This window comes from Salvelinus alpinus, chromosome 25 (genome assembly GCF_045679555.1).
Source record: "Salvelinus alpinus chromosome 25, SLU_Salpinus.1, whole genome shotgun sequence".
Classification (NCBI taxonomy): domain Eukaryota; kingdom Metazoa; phylum Chordata; class Actinopteri; order Salmoniformes; family Salmonidae; genus Salvelinus; species Salvelinus alpinus.
The window spans coordinates 42,325,984-42,345,703 of record NC_092110.1 but is presented as its reverse complement, the minus strand read 5'-3'; the positions used below and the strand labels follow the sequence as shown (position 1 = coordinate 42,345,703).

Sequence of the window (19,720 nt, the reverse complement as noted above, 5' to 3'; positions counted from 1 at the left end):
TCCTCCCTGCACCACTATCCTAGGGCAACTTCCTCCCTGCACCACTATCCTAGGGCAACTTCCTCCCTGCACCACTGTCCTAGGGCAACTTCCTCCCTGCACCACTGTCCTAGGGCAACTTCCTCCCTGCACCACTGTCCTAGGGCAACTTCCTCCCTGCACCACTGTCCTAGGGCAACTTCCTCCCTGCACCACTATCCTAGGGCAACTTCCTCCCTGCACCACTGTCTTTTAATAGAATGGTCTAATGTAGCGTTACGGCCTCTACTACCTACATACAGGTACAGAGCTGGGAGGGCTAGAGTGGTGTGTTTAAATCTCACTGGGAGACACTTCTATAACAGAACCTATTTTTATACATTTTATAATATACCCTTTCTAACTTCATAACTTTTATAAACAGGTACTTTTTATCTTCATAAGTTTTACAACATATTTCTTTATAGTTTCATCAGAGACAGAGAGACATTCCTCGTCCAAACACAGGAGCAGAGGTACAGAAGGTATAGAGGAAACAGGAAGTGGAGTAAAGCTTATAGGCAACATGCAAAAAACAGAGGTTGATTTTGGACTGTGTACGTTTGTGTTGTACACATGCAACACAATGGGACATAAAAGCCTTCCTACCAACTGCAGTGAATCCAGAATCCTAAATAGACCTATAGGCCTAAAATAATGCCTCTAATCAACATATAGGACTAAAATAATGTCTCTAATCGACCTATAGGCCTAAAATAATGCCTCTAATCGACCTATAGGCCTAAAATAATGCATCTAAGAGAAGAAAGAAAACAATTGTTTTCTTTATTAACATGCCTCCCATTAGTCACACAGTGACATCCTTTACAGAGACAGAGAGAGAAAGAGAAAGAGAAGGACAGAGAGGGAGAGACAGAGGGAATGACAAAGAGGGGGGAGAGAGAGAGAGAGAGAGAGAGAGAGAGAGAGAGAGAGAGAGAGAGAGAGACAGAGAGACAGACAGAGAAAGGGGGAGAGGGGGAGAGAGGGAGGAAGAGAGAGAGAGAGATAGTGACAGACAGACAGAGAGAGAGAGGGAGAGAGAGAGAGAGAGTTAGAGAGAGAGAGAGAGAGAGAGAGAGAGAGAGAGAGAGAGAGAGAGAGAGAGAGAGAGAGAGAGGGAGAGAGAGAGAGAGAGAGAGATGAGGCCAAACCACACGGCCAACAACATTGGACACTTTATGGAACAAAAAGCCTTCACTATATCATCCTGGAATATCCAAGGCCTGAGGTCATCTGCCTTTGGCCTAAAGAGCAGGAACACGGACTTCACCAAAGAAATCGGTAATGCAGACATTGTCATCCTGCAAGAAACATGGTATAGCGGAGACGGACCCACTGGTTGCCCTCTAGGTTACAGAGAGCTGGTAGTCCCATCCACCAAACTACCAGGTGTGAAACAGGGAAGGGACTCAGGGGGAATGCTAATTTGGTATAGAGCAGACCTAACTCACTCCATTAAATTAATCAAAACAGGAACATTTTACATTTGGCTAGAAATTCAAAAGGAAATTATCTTAACAGAGAAAAATGTCCTCCTGTGTGCTACCTATATCCCCCCACTAGAATCCCCATACTTTAATAAAGACAGCTTCTCCATCCTGGAGGGGGAAATCAATCATTTCCAGGCCCAGGGACATGTATTAGTCTGTGGCGACCTAAATGCCAGAACTGGACAAGAACCTGACACCCTCAGCACACAGGGGGACAAACACCTGCCTGCAGGTGACAGCATTCCCTCCCCCATATGCCCCCCTAGGCACAACTATGACAACATAACCAACAAAAACGGGTCACAACTCCTGCAGCTCTGTCGCACGCTGGGTATGTACATAGTCAATGGTAGGCTTCGAGGGGACTCCTATGGTAGGTTCACCTATAGCTCATCTCTTGGCAGTAGCACTGTAGACTACTTTATCACTGACCTCAACCCAGAGTCTCTCAGAGCGTTCACAGTCAGCCCACTGACACCCCTATCAGACCACAGCAAAATCACAGTCTACTTGAACAGAGCAATACTCAATCATGAGGCATCAAAGCCAAAGGAACTGAGTAACATTAAGAAATGCTATAGATGGAAGGAATGCAGTTTGGAAACCTACCAAAAAACAATTAGGCAACAGCAAATTCAATCCCTTTTAGACAACTTCCTGGGTAAAATGTTCCACTGCAATAGTGAAGGTGTAAACTTGGCAGTAGAAAATCTTAACAGTATATTTGACCTCTCAGCTTCCCTATCAAATCTAAAAATCTCAAATAGAAAACCGAAGAAAATGAACAACAATGACAAATGGTTTGATAAAGAATGCAAAAATCTAAGAAATAAATTGAGGAACCTGTCCAACCAAAAACATAGAGACCCGGAAAACCTGAGTCTACGCCTTCACTATGGCGAATCACTAAAACAATACAGAAATACACTACGGAAAAAGAAGGAACAGCACGTCAGAAATCAGCTCAATGTAATTGAAGACTCCATAGACTCTAACCAATTCTGGGAAAATTGGAAAACACTAAACAAACAACAACACGAAGAATTATCTATCCAAAATGGAGATGTATGGGTAAACCACTTCTCCAATCTTTTTGGCTCTATAACAAAGAATAAAGAACAAAAACATATACATGATCAAATACAAATCCTAGAATCAACTATTAAAGACTACCAGAACCCATTGGATTCTCCAATTACCTTGAATGAGTTACAGGACAAAATAAAAACCCTCAAACCCAAAAAGGCCTGTGGTGTTGATGGTATCCTTAATGAAATGATCAAATATACAGACAACAAATTCCAATTGGCTATACTAAAACTCTTTAACATCGTCCTTAGCTCTGGCATCTTCCCCAATATTTGGAACCAAGGACTGATCACCCCAATCCACAAAAGTGGAGACAAATTTGACCCCAATAACTACCGTGGAATATGCGTCAACAGTAACCTTGGGAAAATACTCTGCATTATCATTAACAGCAGACTCGTACATTTCCTCAATGAAAACAATGTACTGAGCAAATGTCAAATTGGCTTTTTACCAAATTACCGTACAACAGACCATGTATTCACCCTACACACCCTAATTGACAACCAAACAAACCAAAACAAAGGCAAAGTCTTCTCATGCTTTGTTGATTTCAAAAAAGCCTTCGACTCAATTTGGCATGAGGGTCTGCTATACAAATTGATGGAAAGTGGTGTTGGGGGTAAAACATACGACATTATAAAATCCATGTACACAAACAACAAGTGTGCGGTTAAAATTGGCAAAAAACACACACATTTCTTCACACAGGGTCGTGGGGTGAGACAGGGATGCAGCTTAAGCCCCACCCTCTTCAACATATATATCAACGAATTGGCGCGGGCACTAGAACAGTCTGCAGCACCCGGTCTCACCCTACTAGAATCCGAAGTCAAATGTCTACTGTTTGCTGATGATCTGGTGCTTCTGTCACCAACCAAGGAGGGCCTACAGCAGCACCTAGATCTTCTGCACAGATTCTGTCAGACCTGGGCCCTGACAGTAAATCTCAGTAAGACCAAAATAATGGTGTTCCAAAAAAGGTCCAGTCACCAGGACCACAAATTCCATCTAGACACCGTTGCCCTAGAGCACACAAAAAACTATACATACCTCGGCCTAAACATCAGCACCACAGGTAACTTCCACAAAGCTGTGAACGATCTGAGAGACAAGGCAAGAAGGGCCTTCTATGCCATCAAAAGGAACATAAATTTCAACATACCAATTAGGATCTGGCTAAAAATACTTGAATCAGTCATAGAGCCCATTGCCCTTTATGGTTGTGAGGTCTGGGGTCCGCTCACCAACCAAGATTTCACAAAATGGGACAAACACCAAATTGAGACTCTGCATGCAGAATTCTGCAAAAATATCCTCCGTGTACAACGTAGAACACCAAATAATGCATGCAGAGCAGAATTAGGCCGATACCCACTAATTATCAAAATCCAGAAAAGAGCCGTTAAATTCTACAACCACCTAAAAGGAAGCGATTCCCAAACCTTCCATAACAAAGCCATCACCTACAGAGAGATGAACCTGGAGAAGAGTCCCCTAAGCAAGCTGGTCCTAGGGCTCTGTTCACAAACACAAACACACCCCACAGAGCCCCAGGACAACAGCACAATTAGACCCAACCAAATCATGAGAAAACAAAAAGATAATTACTTGACACATTGGAAAGAATTAACAAAAAAACAGAGCAAACTAGAATGCTATTTGGCCCTAAACAGAGAGTACACAGTGGCAGAATACCTGACCACTGTGACTGACCCAAACTTAAGGAAAGCTTTGACTATGTACAGACTCAGTGAGCATAGCCTTGCTATTGAGAAAGGCCGCCGTAGGCAGACATGGCTCTCAAGAGAAGACAGGCTATGTGCACACTGCCCACAAAATGAGGTGGAAACTGAGCTGCACTTCCTAACCTCCTGCCCAATGTATGACCATATTAGAGAGACATATTTCCCTCAGATTACACAGATCCACAAAGAATTCGAAAACAAATCCAATTTTGATAAACTCCCTTATCTACTGGGTGAAATTCCACAGTGTGCCATCACAGCAGCAAGATTTGTGACCTGTTGCCACAAGAAAAGGGCAACCAGTGAAGAACAAACACCACTGTAAATACAACCCATATTTATGTTTATTTATTTTAACTTGTGTGCTTTAACCATTTGTACATTGTTACAACACTGCATATATATAATATGACATTTGTAATGTCTTTATTGTTTTGAAACTTCTGTATGTGTAATGTTTACTGTTCATTTTTATTGTTTATTTGTCTTTTGTATATTACCTACCTCACTTGCTTTGGCAATGTTAACACATGTTTCCCATGCCAATAAAGCCCCTTGAATTGAATTGAATTGAGAGAGAGAGAGAGAGAGAGAGAGAGAGAGAGAGAGAGAGAGAGAGAGAGAGAGAGAGAGAGAGAGAGAGAGAGTTAGAGAGTTAGAGAGTTAGAGAGTTAGAGAGTTAGAGTTAGAGAGAGAGAGAGAGAGAGAGAGAGAGAGAGAGAGAAGGCTCCAGCCTCCTTTGTTAGGATCATGGGGGGAAACTTGGCTTGGCTGGGTGGAAGATATGCTCTAAGGCATGTGTGTGTGCCTGTGTGTGTGTGTGTTCAGTGTGCGTGCGTGAGCACATGTGTGTGTGTCTCGTGACATATGCGTGTGTGTGAGTGCGTTTTTTGTCCGAGGCCCAGGGAGAGAGGGAGCAACGAAGGAGCTGCCTTAAAAGGCCAGCCAGGTAGGCAGGATGTCCAGCTCAGCTAGCTAGCTCCTCTCCTGCCCCAGGAGCAGAGGCAACATAACCTGGTCCCAGATCTGGTTTGAGCAGCTTACCAACTCCTGTAGTCACAATAACTCACGATGACCATAGTGCAGGGATCATCAACTATATTCAGCAGGGGGATTATTTATTTTCTTGAGTGGATGATCGGGGGGGCCGGAACTTTACAAATCATGAACTGCAAGAAGCCCTAACAGATATAATATTTGACTAAAACATCATAAATTTCAAATCTTGCTGACATTTGTATACGATCACGTCTCTTTATTATACTAGGGAACATTTTTCAGAAATTAAAATCACTTGGAGCTGATTTCCTGGTGTTTTTACAGTCATTTATGTCCAATGTATAGACTGTATATAGACTGTATATAGACTGAATATAGACTGTATATGGACTGTATATAGACTGTATATGGACTGTACATAGACGGTATATAGACTGTATATGGACTGTATATAGACTGTATATAGACTGTATATAGACTGTATATAGACTGTATATGGACTGTATATGGACTGTATATAGACGGTATATAGACTGTATATGGACTGTATATAGACTGTACATAGACGGTATATAGACTGTATATGGACTGTATATAGACTGTATATAGACTGTATATAGACTGTATATGGACTGTATATAGACTGTATATAGACGGTATATAGACTGTATATAGACTGAATATGGACTGTATATAGACTGTATATAGACGGTATATAGACTGTATATAGACTGAATATGGACTGTATATAGACTGTATATAGAAGGTATATGGACTGTATATGGACTGTATATGGACTGTATATAGACGGTATATAGACTGTATATAGACGGTATATAGACTGTATATAGACTGTATATAGACTGAATATGGACTGTATATAGACTGTATATAGAAGGTATATAGACTGTATATGGACTGTATATAGACTGTATATAGACGGTATATAGACTGTATATAGACGGTATATAGACTGTATATAGACTGAATATGGACTGTATATAGACTGTATATAGAAGGTATATAGACTGTATATGGACTGTATATAGACGGAACAGAGGGAACAGGGGGAGGAGGAGAAGGAGAAGAAGAGAAAGCAGAGTAAAGATGTGCAGAGACAAAAGGGTCCAGCAGGGGGAGCAGAACAGTCAGACACGAGGGAGACAACAGGCTCTAGTCATTGTCTACAGGCTGACCAGGTTTGGTTTGTTTATCTGTTTGTTTACTTGGGTCTCCATTAGCAACCATTACTGTTTCTGCGGTCTCCATTAACAACCACTACTGTACAGAGAGAATAAAGGAAGACAGAGATAATAAAGGAAGACAGTGACTGCATCCTCTCTTCCAAGTATAAACAGATCGTGTGTGTGTGTGTGTGTGTGTGTGTGTGTGTGTGTGTGTGTGTGTGTGTGTGTGTGTGTGTGTGTGTGTGTGTGTGTGTGTGTGTGTGTGTGTGTGTGTGTGTGTGTGTGTGTGTGCGGTGTGTGTGTGTGTGTGTGTGTGTGTGTGTGTGTGTGTGTGTGTGTGTGTGCGGTGTGTGTGTGTGTGTGTGTGTGTGTGTGTGTGTGTGTGTGTGTGTGTGTGTGTGTGTGTGTGTGTGTGTGTGTGCGTGCGGTGTGTGTGTGTGTTCTAGTCTGCTCGTCTCCTCTCCAGTGAAATGACCTTATATAAATGCAGCCCTCCTCTGCGCTCCCTCTCAGTTGTCAGAGAAGAAGAAATGGAACACATCACTGAACTGAAGTTGTTCACCAGATGTACCGCACACTAGGAAGTAATCATCATACCCTGAGACAATCTAACACTGTGGAGACTAAAGGGTATCACATTTGACCTTTATTTAACTAGGCAAGTCAGTTCAGAAAACATTCTTATTTTCAATGACGGCCTAGGAACAGTGGGTTAACTGCCTTGTTCAGGGGCAGAACGACAGATTTGTACCTTGTCAACTGGGGGATTCGAACTTGCAACCTTTCGGTTACTAGTCCAACGCTCTAACCGCTAGGCTACGCTGCCACCTCTACACTCTAACCGCTAGGCTACGCTGCCGCCTCTACGCTCTAACCACTAGGCTACGCTGCTACCTCTACGCTCTAACCACTAGGCTACCTGCCACCTCTACACTCTAACCACTAGGCTACCTGCCACCTATACACTCTAACCGCTAGGCTACCCTGCCGCCTCTACACTCTAACCGCTAGGCTACCTGCCACCTCTACACTCTAACCACTAGGCTACCCTGCCACCTCTACACTCTAACCGCTAGGCTACCTGCCACCTCTACACTCTAACCGCTAGGCTACCCTGCCGCCCCTACACTCTAACCGCTAGGCTACCCTGCCGCCCCTACACTCTAACCGCTAGGCTACCCTGCCGCCCCTACACTCTAACCACTAGGCTACCCTGCCGCCTCTACACTCTAACCGCTAGGCTACCCTGCCGCCCCTACACTCTAACCGCTAGGCTACCCTGCCGCCTCTACACTCTAACCGCTAGGCTACCTGCCACCTCTACACTCTAACCGCTAGGCTACCCTGCCGCCCCTACACTCTAACCGCTAGGCTACCCTGCCGCCCCTACACTCTAACCACTAGGCTACCCTGCCGCCTCTACACTCTAACCGCTAGGCTACCCTGCCGCCCCACACAAAAATCTGTGTTGAGAACCAATGAAAAACACACAAATCACGTTTTGGCATAAAGATGAGAATATTCTACCATAGTTTCTACAAGTGTCTGGAACTCTATTGGAGGGATACAACATAATTCTTAGATGAGAAATTTGGTGTTAATTTGGTGTTAATTTGGTGTTAATTTGGTGTTCTGTTGTCTCAGGCTCCGCTCCAGAATCTCCCCATAAGTGTTCAATAGGTTTGAGATCTGGTGATGGAGAAGGCCATGGCCATATGGTTTACATCGTTGGCATGCTCACCAAACCATTCAGGGACCCTGTGGATAGGGGCATTGTCATCCTATGTGGGCATAGCCATGGTAGCAAAAAAAGAACGGCCTGCCGAGCATTTGTACACCGCTAAGCATGATGGGATGTTAATTGCTTAATTCACTCAGGAACGACACTTGTGTGGAAACACCTGCTTTCTGTTTATATTGTATTACCTGTAAATAAAACACATTCGGAAAGTATTCAGACCCCTTCATTTATTCTACATTTTGTTACGTTACAGTCTTATTCTAAAATGGATTCAATTGTTTTTTCCCCCCTAATCAATCTACACACATTACCCCATAACTACAAAGCAAAAACAGGTTTATACATTTTTTTGCAAATGTATAAAAATAAAAAATAAATGAAAATATCACATTTACATAAGTATTCAGACCCTTCACTCAGTACTTTGTTGAAGAACCTTTGGCAGCGATTACAGCCTCAGGTCTTCTTGGGTTTGATGCTACAAGCTTGGCACACCTGTATTTGGGGAGTTTCTCTCATTCTTCTCTGCAGATCCTCTCAAGCTCTGTCAGGTTGGATGGGGAGCATCGCCACCACTAGCCTGTACTGTTTACACCAGGGGCCATGGACTCATGCTGCTTTCGCCAAATCCTGACTCTGCCATCAGCATGACGCGACAGGAACAGGGATTTGTCGGACCAGGCAATGTTTCTCCGCTCCTCAATTGTCCAGTGTTGGTGATCGCCTGCCCACTGGAGCCTCTTCTTCTTGTTTTTAGCTGATAGGAACCCGGGGTGATCGCCTGCCCACTGGAGACTCTTCTTCTTGTTTTTAGCTGATAGGAACCCGGGGTGATCGCCTGCCCACTGGAGCCTCTTCTTCTTGTTTTTAGCTGATAGGAACCCGGGGTGGTCGCCTGCCCACTGGAGCCTCTTCTTCTTGTTTTTAGCTGATAGGAACCCGGGGTGATCGCCTGCCCACTGGAGCCTCTTCTTCTTGTTTTTAGCTGATAGGAACCCGGGGTGATCGCCTGCCCACTGGAGCCTCTTCTTCTTGTTTTTAGCTGATAGGAACCCGGGGTGATCGCCTGCCCACTGGAGCCTCTTCTTCTTGTTTTTAGCTGATAGGAACCCGGGGTGATCGCCTGCCCACTGGAGCCTCTTCTTCTTGTTTTTAGCTGATAGGAACCCGGGGTGATCGCCTGCCCACTGGAGCCTCTTCTTCTTGTTTTTAGCTGATAGGAACCCGGGGTGATCGCCTGTCCACTGGAGCCTCTTCTTCTTGTTTTTAACTGATAGGAACCCGGGGTGGTCGTCTGCTGCAATAGTCCATCAGTGACCAGGACCGACGAGTTGTGCGTTCCGAGACGCCGTTCTGCACACTACTGTTGTACTGCGCTGTTATTTGTCTGTTTGTGGCCCGTTTCTTGCCGTTCTCCTTCCACCTCTCATCAACAAGCTGTTTCCATCCACAGGACTGCTGGTGACTCTCATCAACAAGCTGTTTCCATCCACAGGACTGCTGGTGACTGAATGTTTGGAATTCTTTTTGCACCGTTCTCTGTAAACCCTTAGACACGTGTCGTGTGTGAAAAGCCCAGGAAGCCATTTCTGAGATCCTGGAACCGGCGCGCCTGGCGCCGACGGTCATTACGCACTCGAAGTCGCTTAGGTCACTCCTTTTTCCCGTTCGAATGTTAAACAAACAGTAACTGAATGCCTCGATGCCTGTCTGCCTGCTTTATCTAGCAAGCCACGGTCACGTGACTCACTGTCGGTAGGAGCGATCCATTTAACAGGTGGTGTACCTAATAAACTGCCAACTGTCTGTAGGAGTGAACCATTTAACAGGTGGTGTACCTAATAAACTGGCCACTGTCTGTAGGAGTGAACCATTTAACAGGTGGTGTACCTAATAAACAGGTGGTGTACCTAGAGATCCAATGAAAACAGTCAACGGTGACTGTCACCAGTAAACATTGGTGGTAGTTGAGGTGAGGGGAGTTTATCCCCCCTTGCTACGTAAAGCGGTTTGTGTGTCTGTCTGGAAAGGTGATTAATCCAAGAAGGAGCGCAGTTGTAATTGTCTGACTGACTGGAGAACGGCTGGCTGGTCTGACTGACTGGAGAATGGCTGGCTGGTCTGACTGACTGAAGAACGGCTGGCTGGTCTGACTGACTGAAGAACGGCTGGCTGGTGCTCGGTATCGTAACAACAGATCATGCATGTGGAGGTTAGGGTTAGAACAGACAGACAGACAGACAGACAGACAGACAGACAGACAGACAGACAGACAGACAGACGAGTGGTGGAGTGATGCATCCTGGGATACCTTTTGAGCACCAGAGAAGGCGTGGTAGAAGCTAGATACGTAGGTCATGATGGCCTTCTCATCCGGGCGGGCCGTGCCCACGATGTCTGGAGAAAGAGAGGAGGAGGATAGGGAGGGGAGGAAGAGGATGGGGTTGGGGATGAAGGAGGGGGTTGGGGGTTGGGGATGATGGAGGAGGGGGTTGGGGGTTGGGGATGGAGGAGGAGGGGGTTGGGGGAGGGGGATAGGGAGGGGATGAAGAGGATGGGGAGGGTGTTGGGGAGGGAGGAGGGGGAGAGGGAGGGGATTGGTGTTGGGGTTGGAGGAGGGGGAGGGGGTTGGGGATGGAGGAGGGGGTTGGGGATGGAGGAGGAGGGGGTTGGAGGAGGAGGGGGTTGGGGTTGGAGGAGGGGGTTGGGGTTGGGGTTGGAGGAGGGGGTTGGGGAGGGGATGAAGAGGATGGGGAGGGTGTTGGGGAGGGAGGAGGAGGATAGGGAGGGGATTGGGGTTGGAGGAGGGGGTTGGGGATGGAGGAGGAGGGGGTTGGGGTTGGAGGAGGGGGTTGGGGTTGGGGTTGGAGGAGGGGGTTGGGGTTGGGGTTGGAGGAGGGGGTTGGGGTTGGAGGAGGAGGAGGGGTTTAGGGATGGAGGAGGGGGTTGGGGATGGAGGAGGGGGTTGGGGATGGAGGAAGAGGTGGTTGGGGATGGAGGAGGAGGTGGTTGGGGTTGGAGGAGGGGGTGGTTGGGGATGGAGGAGGAGGTGGTTGGGGTTGGAGGAGGAGGGGGTTGGGGTTGGAGGAGGAGGAGGGGGTTGGGGATGGAGGAGGGGTTTAGGGATGGAGGAGGGGGTTGGGGATACGGGAGGGGGGGTTGGGTAGGAGAGGAGGTAGGGTAGGAGAGGTTGGGGTGGATGGGGGAGCAGGCAGGAGAGAGGGAGGGAGGATGGGGGAATGGAGGAGGGGGTTGGGGAGGGGAAGAAGAAGATGGGGAGGGAGGAGATAAATGGAGGAGATAAACACAAGAGATAAATGACATGGAGTAGAGAGTGGGGGTGTCTCAGCAAACACCCTCTTCCCTATATACAGTCAGCTACTTCTGGCCAGGTGAAAAACACAACAGACAAATGAGGACCATAGAGTTGAATAGAGGCCACATTTTTGCGTTAATCCCAGCAAACATGTCCACATTGGCACGATGCTGGTCCAATGCGGACAAAAATATCAGCCCACACATAGGGCCAATTTACCTATGCTCATCGGCTCCACATTGGCCCTAATGCAGGTGGCCCTGAGGCCAGCCCTCCAGATTGGCCCTAATGCAGGTGGCCCTGAGGCCAGCCCTCCACATTTGGCACGTGACAAATAAAATTTGATTTGATTTGATTTAGACAGTACTGCTATCATCCTCTTTTACCACGTCACCTAATCTTTCCCAGACATGATTTTTCTGGCCCTCCCTTCTCTTTATTTTCACCTCTCCATTTTGCGACTTTTCTCTTAGTGTTATTTTTGTCTCTGCGGATCGACATTAACTTTTTCTGCCCGTTCCAAAAAGCATTTTTGCGATTGGTGTGTAGGTCTATTTGGCGCGTGTGTAAAGTTAGGCACTAAAGCTTTATTAGGTTTGCTCGCTAATGCCAGATGTGGGATTGCTGTGGGCTAAGATGTGCCGGGCTAGCTCGTGTTTGGCTGGTTTGGGCTTTTTGTCGGCTAGACCAAATATCGAAATGAGACCAATGGCGTCATGTTTGCTGGGATTGTTTCTATGACAGCATGTCATGATCTGGGACGAAAAAAATCAAACCCATCTGAACAGGCTGAAATTCCAGTTTTTTTTTTATTCAAACAAGCTCTTACATAAAAAGGGATTATCATCATTCTCTGAATTTTAGAGTTATTCTGACCTCATAGTGTGGAAATATCATTAAAACTGCATGAAAATCACATTTATAACTGCACCTTTAAAGTCGTCCATTTCTCTTCTTCCCTTTAACAGGTGTTGTTGAAAGTGTGCCCTCTATCCAACTTTATGGTGAACACTGGACCTCCAGTTCCACCCCACAGTCACATGACGACAGGTTGACAAATGAAAGTTGAGGATATCAAAACAGGATAACAATATCCAGGAAGGGAAACTCCACTTTGAGTCACTCCAGATTGCGTGCTAATCTAAAGAAAATTCAATAAACTCACTCACACAAGGTCACACACTCTCTCTGTGTCTCTCTCTCTCTCTCTGTGTCTCTCTCTCTCTCTCTCTGTGTCTCTCTCTCTCTCTCTGTGTCTCTCTCTCTCTCTCTGTGTCTCTCTCCCTCTCCCTCTCCGTCTCCCTCTCCGTCTCCGTCTCCGTCTCCGTCTCTCTGTGTCTCCCTCTCCCTCTCTGTCTCCCTCTCCCTCTCTGTCTCCCTCTCCCTCTCTGTCTCCCTCTCCCTCTCTGTCTCCCTCTCCCTCTCCCTCTCTGTCTCCCTCTCCCTCTCCCTCTCTCTCTCTCTCTCTCTCTCTCTCTCTCTGTGTCTCTCTCTCTCTGTGTCTCTGCTCTCTCTGTGTCTCTGCTCTCTCTGTGTCTCTGCTCTCTCTCTCTCCCTCTCTTTCTCTCTCTGTGTGTCTCTGTGTCTCTGCTCTCTGTCTCTCTCTCTGTGTCTCTGCTCTCTCTCTATCGTTCTCTCTCTCTTGCTCTCTCTATCGCTCTCTCTCTCTCTCTCTCTCTCTCTCGCTTTCTGTCTCTCTCTCTCTCTGTGTCTCTGCTTTCTCCCTCTCTCTCTCTCTCTAAGATATCTATATTTAGGTACAGAGCTAACCAGTTTAAAATGAGGAACAGGGACAACATTTTACTCAGAATAGAGACATCAGAGCAAAGCCTTCTGTCATCTCGGTGCATTCTGTCTTTCAACATTCTGAAAAGTCAGAGGTCGGACCAGACAATGTCTGTGGGGTCAAAATATCTTGTTAAGAACCAGATACCGCTAAAAAACCATGAAAGGTTGAGTGAAACACGGTCGGGCTCCAGACCGACTGGTTATGGTTACGAGCCATAACAGAAGGCTATTTCATACGACGTGTTAAACACCTATCCATGTGTCTGCAATGTAGTCGGCCTGGAAGGCGGCCACGTCAGTCTCGACTTCACTTCCTCCTTGACCCTTAAACCCTCCTGCTCTTACCCTCAGCGTCCAACATCTTGGGAATGTCCAGGTACTTCTCTGCCACGTCAAAGGCTGTGTTCAGGTTGGTCATGGGGTCATCCTACAGGTGAGAGAAGAAGGTTACAGTACTGTTCCAGGAGAATAAACAGGAGGGGATCAGACCACCTGGTTAGGTGTGGTTACAGTACTGTTCCAGGAGAATAAACAGGAGGAGATCAGACCACCTGGTTAGGTGTGGTTACAGTACTGTTCCAGGAGAATAAACAGGAGGGGATCAGACCACCTGGTTAGGTGTGGTTACAGTACTGTTCCAGGAGAACAGAGGAGATCAGACCACCTGGTTAGGTGTGGTTACAGTACTGTTCCAGGAGAATAAACAGGAGGGGATCAGACCACCTGGTTAGGTGTGGTTACAGTACTGTTCCAGGAGAATAAACAGGAGGGGATCAGACCACCTGGTTAGGTGTGGTTACAGTACTGTTCCAGGAGAATAAACAGGAGGGGATCAGACCACCTGGTTAGGTGTGGTTTCAGTACTGTTCCAGGAGAATAAACAGGAGGAGATCAGACCACCTGGTTAGGTGTGGTTACAGTACTGTTCCAGGAGAATAAACAGGAGGAGATCAGACCACCCGGTTAGGTGTGGTTACAGTACTGTTCCAGGAGAATAAACAGGAGGGGATCAGACCACCTGGTTAGGTGTGGTTACAGTACTGTTCCAGGAGAATAAACAGGACGAGATCAGACCACCTGGTTAGGTGTGGTTACAGTACTGTTCCAGGAGAATAAACAGGAGGGGATCAGACCACCTGGTTAGGTGTGGTTACAGTACTGTTCCAGGAGAATAAACAGGAGGGGGATCAGACCACCTGGTTAGGTGTGGTTACAGCACTGTTGAAAGGTCAGGTGGTCCCAGAGGAGAGAGGGTTGGTCTATATGGTTCTGTGTGTGTCAGTCAGTAAGTGGTTCTGTGTAAATGTATCATCAGGGCATTAGTCTCTCACCTTGCGTAGCTTGCCATAGTCAATGAGCTCTGGACGGTGTCTGTGAATGAGAGCACAGAATCCCAACCCATCTTTCCAGCTGAGAGAGAGAGAGACAGAGACAGAGACAGAGACAGAGACAGAGACAGAGACAGAGACAGAGAGACAGAGAGAGAGACAGAGAGAGAGACAGAGACAGAGACACAGAGACAGAGAGACAGAGAGACAGAGAGAGAGAGAGAGAGAGAGAGAGAGAGAGAGAGAGAGAGACAGAGAGACAGAGAGACAGAGAGACAGAGAGACAGAGAGACAGAGAGACAGAGAGAGAGAGAGAGAGAGAGAGAGAGAGAGAGAGAGAGAGAGAGAGAGAAAGACAAAATCATGACAATCATGTCCTTAGCTCTAGACCAGCACTGAGGAATACCTAACCTTTATTTAATTTAACATCATGTTGACCTGTCTCTCTCCCTGTCCCTCCCTGTCTCTCCCTGTCTTTCCCCCGTCTCTCCCTGTCTCTCTCCCTGTCCCTCCCTGTCTCTACCCATCTCTCCCTGTCTCTCTCCCTGTCTCTCTCCCTGTCCCTCCCTGTCTCTCCCCGTGTCTCTCCCCCTGTCTCTCTCCCCATCTTTCCCCGTGTCTCTCCCCGTCTCTCCCCGTCTCTCTCCCCGTCCCTCCCCGTCTCTCCCCGTCCCTCCCCGTCTCTCCCCGTCCTTCCCCGTCCCTCCCCGTCCCTCCCCGTCTCCCCGTCTCTCCCCGTCCCTCCCCGTCTCTCCCCGTCTCTCCCCGTCCCTCCCCGTCTCTCTCTGTCCCTCCCCGTCTCTCCCCGTCTCTTCCTGTCCCTCCCTGTCCCTCCCCGTCCCTCCCTGTCCCTCCCCGTCTCTGCCCGTCTCTCTCCCTGCCTCCCCCTGTCTCTCCCCCTGTCTCTCCCCCTGTCTCTCTCCGTCTCTCTCCCTGTCTCTCTCCCTGTCTCTCTCCCTGTCCCTCCCTGTCTCTCTCCCCGTCTCTCCCTGTCCCTCCCCGTCTCTCCCTGTCCCTCCCCGTCTCTCCCTGTCCCTCCCCGTCTCTCCCTGTCCCTCCCCGTCTCTGCCTGTCTCTCTCCCTGCCTCTCTCTGTCTCTCCCCCTGTCTCTCCCCCTGTCTCTCTCCCCGTCTCTCCCCCTGTCTCTCTCCCCATCTTTCCCTGTCCCTCCCCGTCTCTCCCCATCTCTCCCTGTCCCTCCCCGTCTCCCCCCGTCCCTCCCTGTCCATCCTTCTAGAAGACTAAGTATTTCCATGTCAGATAATCTACTCCATATGACGTGAAAGATGATCTCTACAGCCATCCTGTCCTCATTACACAACAAGCTCTAATCCTCTGAGTCAGGGCTGGTGTCCATAGAGCCAGGTCTGACCAGTCTCTGAGTCAGGGCTGGTGTTCATAGAGCCAGGTCTGACGAGTCTCTGAGTCAGGGCTGGTGTTCATAGAGCCAGGTCTGATCAGCCTCTGAGTCAGGGCTGGTGTCCATAGAGTCAGGTCTGACCAGTCTCTGAGTCAGGGCTGGTGTCCATAGAGTCAGGTCTGATCAGCCTCTGAGTCAGGGCTGGTGTTCATAGAGCCAGGTCTGACCATCCTCTGAGTAAGGGCTGGTGTCCATAGAGCCAGGTCTGACCAGCCTCTGAGTCAGGGCTGGTGTCCATAGAGTCAGGTCTGACCAGTCTCTGAGTCAGGGCTGGTGTCCATAGAGTCAGGTCTGACCATCCTCTGAGTCAGGGCTGGTGTCCATAGAGCCAGGTGGAAAAACAATGGAGGAGCATGTTAGATCACACACAGCCGGCCACTGTGTTAGTAAAACAGGAGAGAAGAGAGAGAGAGAGAGAGAGAGAGACAGAAAGAGAGAGAGAGAGAGCAGGAACCAAGACTTCATCAAGGAAATAAGAAATACAGGAATTGCCATTCTACAAGAAACATGGTATAGAGGAGCATGACCCACTGGTTGCCCTCTCGGTTACAGAGAGCTGGTAGTCCCATCCACCAAACTACCAGGTCTGAAACAGGGAAGGGACTCGGGGGGGGTATGCAAATTTGGTATAGAGCAAACCTAACTCACTCCATTAAATTAATCAAAACAGGAACATTTTACATCTGGCTATGAATTAATAAGGAAATTATCTCAACAGAGAAAAATGTCCTCATGTGTGCTACCTATATCCCCCCACTAGAATCCCCATACTTTAACGATGACAGCTCCATCCTGGAGGGGGAAATCAATTATTTCCAGGCCAAATGACATGTACTAGACTGTGTCGACCTAAATGCCAGTGACAGTATTCCCTCCCCCATATTCCCCCCTAGACACAACTATGACAACATAACCAACAACAACGGGTCACAACTCCTGCAGCTCTGTCGCACGCTGGGTATGTACACAGTCAATGGTAGGCTTCGAGGGGACTCCTATGGTAGGTACACCTATAGCTCATCTCTTGGCAGTAGTATTGTAGACTACTTTATCACTGACCTCAACCCAGAGTCTCTCAGAGCGTTCACAGTCAGTTCACTGACACCACTATCAGACCACACCAAAATCACAGTCTACTTGAACAGAGCAATACTCAATCATGAGGCATCAAAGCCAAAGGAACTGAGTAACATTAAGAAATGCTATAGATGGAAGGAAAGTAGTGTGGAAATCTGCCAAAAAACAATTAGGCAACAAATTCAATCCCTTTTAGACAACTTCCTGGACAAAACGTTCCACTGTAATAGTGAAGGTGTAAACTTGGCAGTAGAAAACCTAAACAGTTTATTTGACCTCTCAGCTTCCCTGTCAAATCTAAAAATGTCCAGCAGACCTAAGAAAATGAACATCAATGACAAATGGTTTGATGAAGAATGCAATAACCTAAGAAAGAAATAGAGAAACCTGTCCAACCAAAAACATAGAGACCCAGAAAACCTGAGTCTACGCCTTCACTGGTGAATCACTAAAACAATACAGACATACACTACGGAAAAAGAAGGAACAGCACGTCAGAAATCAGCTCAATGTAATTGAAGAATCCATAGACTCTTACCAATTCTGGGAAAATTGGAAAACACTAAACTAACAACAACACAAAGAGTTATCTATCCAAAATGGAGATGTGTGGATAAATCATTTCTCCAATCTTTTGGGCTCTATCACAAAGAACAAACAGCAAAAACATATTCATGATCAATTACAAATCTTAGAATCAACTATTAAAGACTACCAGAACCCACTGGATTCTCCAATTACCTTGAATGAGCTACAGGACAAAATAAAACCCTCCAACCCAAAAAGGCCTGTGGTGTTGATGGTATCCTCAATGAAATTATCAAATATACAGACCACAAATTCCAATTGGCTATACTTAAACTCTTTAACATCATCCTCAGCTCTGGCTTCTTCCCCAATGTTTGGAACCAAGTATTGATCACCCCAATCCACAAAGCTTTAGACAAATTTGACCCCAATAACTACCGTGGGATGTGCGTCAACAGCAACCTTGGGAAAATCCTCTGCATTATCATTAACAGTAGACTCGTACATTTCCTCAATGAAAACAATGTACTGAGCAAAGTGTGCAAAGCTTTCATCAAGGCAAAGGGTGGCTACTTTGAAGAATCTAAAATCTAAAATATATTTTGATTTGTTTAACACTTGTTTGGTAACTACATGATTCCATAAGTGTTATTCCATAGTTTTGATGTCTTCACTATTATTCTACAATGTAGAAAATAGTAAAAAAATAAAATAATAAAAACCTTGAATGAGTATGTGTGTCCAAACTTTTGACTGGTACTGTATATATCAACAAATTGGCGAGGGCACTAGAACAGTCTGCAGCACCCGGCCTGACCCTACTAGAATCCGAAGTCGATATGTCTACTGTTTGCTGATGATCTGGTGCTTTTGTCCCCCACCAACAAGGGCCTACAGCACCTAGATATTCTGCACAGATTCTGTCAGACATGGGCCCTGACAGTAAATCCCAGTTCCCAGGACAAGGAACACAAATTCCATCTAGACACTAGAAAACTATACACACTAGAGGTCGACCGATTATGATTTTTCAACGGCTATAATTGATACAGATTATTGGAGGACTAAAAAAAGACGATACCGATTTGTATATATATTTGTAATAATGACAATTACAACAATACTGAATGAACAATTAAACATTTTATTGTAACTCAATATAATACATAAATAAAAATCAATTTAGCCTCAAATAAATAATGAAACATGTTCAATTTGGTTTAAATAATGCAAAAACACAGTGTTGGAGAAGAAAGTAAAAGTGCAATATGTGCTATGTAAGAAAGCTAACGTTTAAGTTCCTTGCTCAGAACATGAGAACATATGAAAGCTGGTGGTTCCTTTTAACATGAGTCTTCAATATTCCCAGGTAAGAAGTTTTAGGTTGTGGTTATTATAGGAATTATGACGTGTCGACTTTGACTATTGGATGTTCTAATAGGTACTATAGTATTGCCAATCTAATCTCGGGAGTTGATAGGCTTGAAGTCATAAACAGCGCTGTGCTGTTGCTAAGCATTGCGAAGAGCTGCTGGCAAAACGCAGTAAAGTTTGAATGAAAGCTGACAAGCACCGCTCAGTCAGACTGCTCTATCAAATATCAAATCACAGACTTAATTATAATATAATAAACACAGAAATACGAGCCTTAAATCATTGATGTGGTCAAATCCGGTGTCACATTCTGACCATAGTTCTTGTGTGTTGTGCTTGTTTTAGTGTTGGTCAGGACGTGAGCTGGGTGGGCATTCTATGTTGTGTGTCTAGTTTGTCTGTTTCTATGTTTGGCCTAATATGGTTCTCAATCAGAGGCAGATTTTTTGTGTTGTCTCTGATTGGGAATCATACATAGGTGGCTTGTTTTGTGTTGGGATTTTGTGGGTGGTTGTTTCCTGTCTCTGTGTTTTCTCTGCACCAGATAGGGCTGTATCGGTTTGCCACATTTGTCATTTTGTTATTTGATAGTGTTTCACTGTTTATCTTTATTA

The 19,720-nt window shown here is 46.2% G+C and overlaps 1 protein-coding gene across 3 annotated transcripts in view; it reads right to left on the bottom strand.

Moving 5' to 3' along the window:
* The window catches only part of LOC139553996 (alpha-actinin-1-like), a 118,371-nt gene that overhangs the window by 36,802 nt on the left and 61,849 nt on the right, over positions 1-19,720 (bottom strand). For all 3 annotated transcript variants that reach the window (XM_071366851.1, XM_071366852.1, XM_071366853.1), the window contains exons 6-8: positions 14,711-14,789; positions 13,725-13,806; positions 10,587-10,672 (exon numbers count right to left, since the gene is read on the bottom strand). In XM_071366851.1, coding sequence (XP_071222952.1) covers positions 10,587-10,672; positions 13,725-13,806; positions 14,711-14,789 — 247 coding nt within the window. The remainder of the gene's footprint in view (positions 1-10,586; positions 10,673-13,724; positions 13,807-14,710; positions 14,790-19,720) is intronic.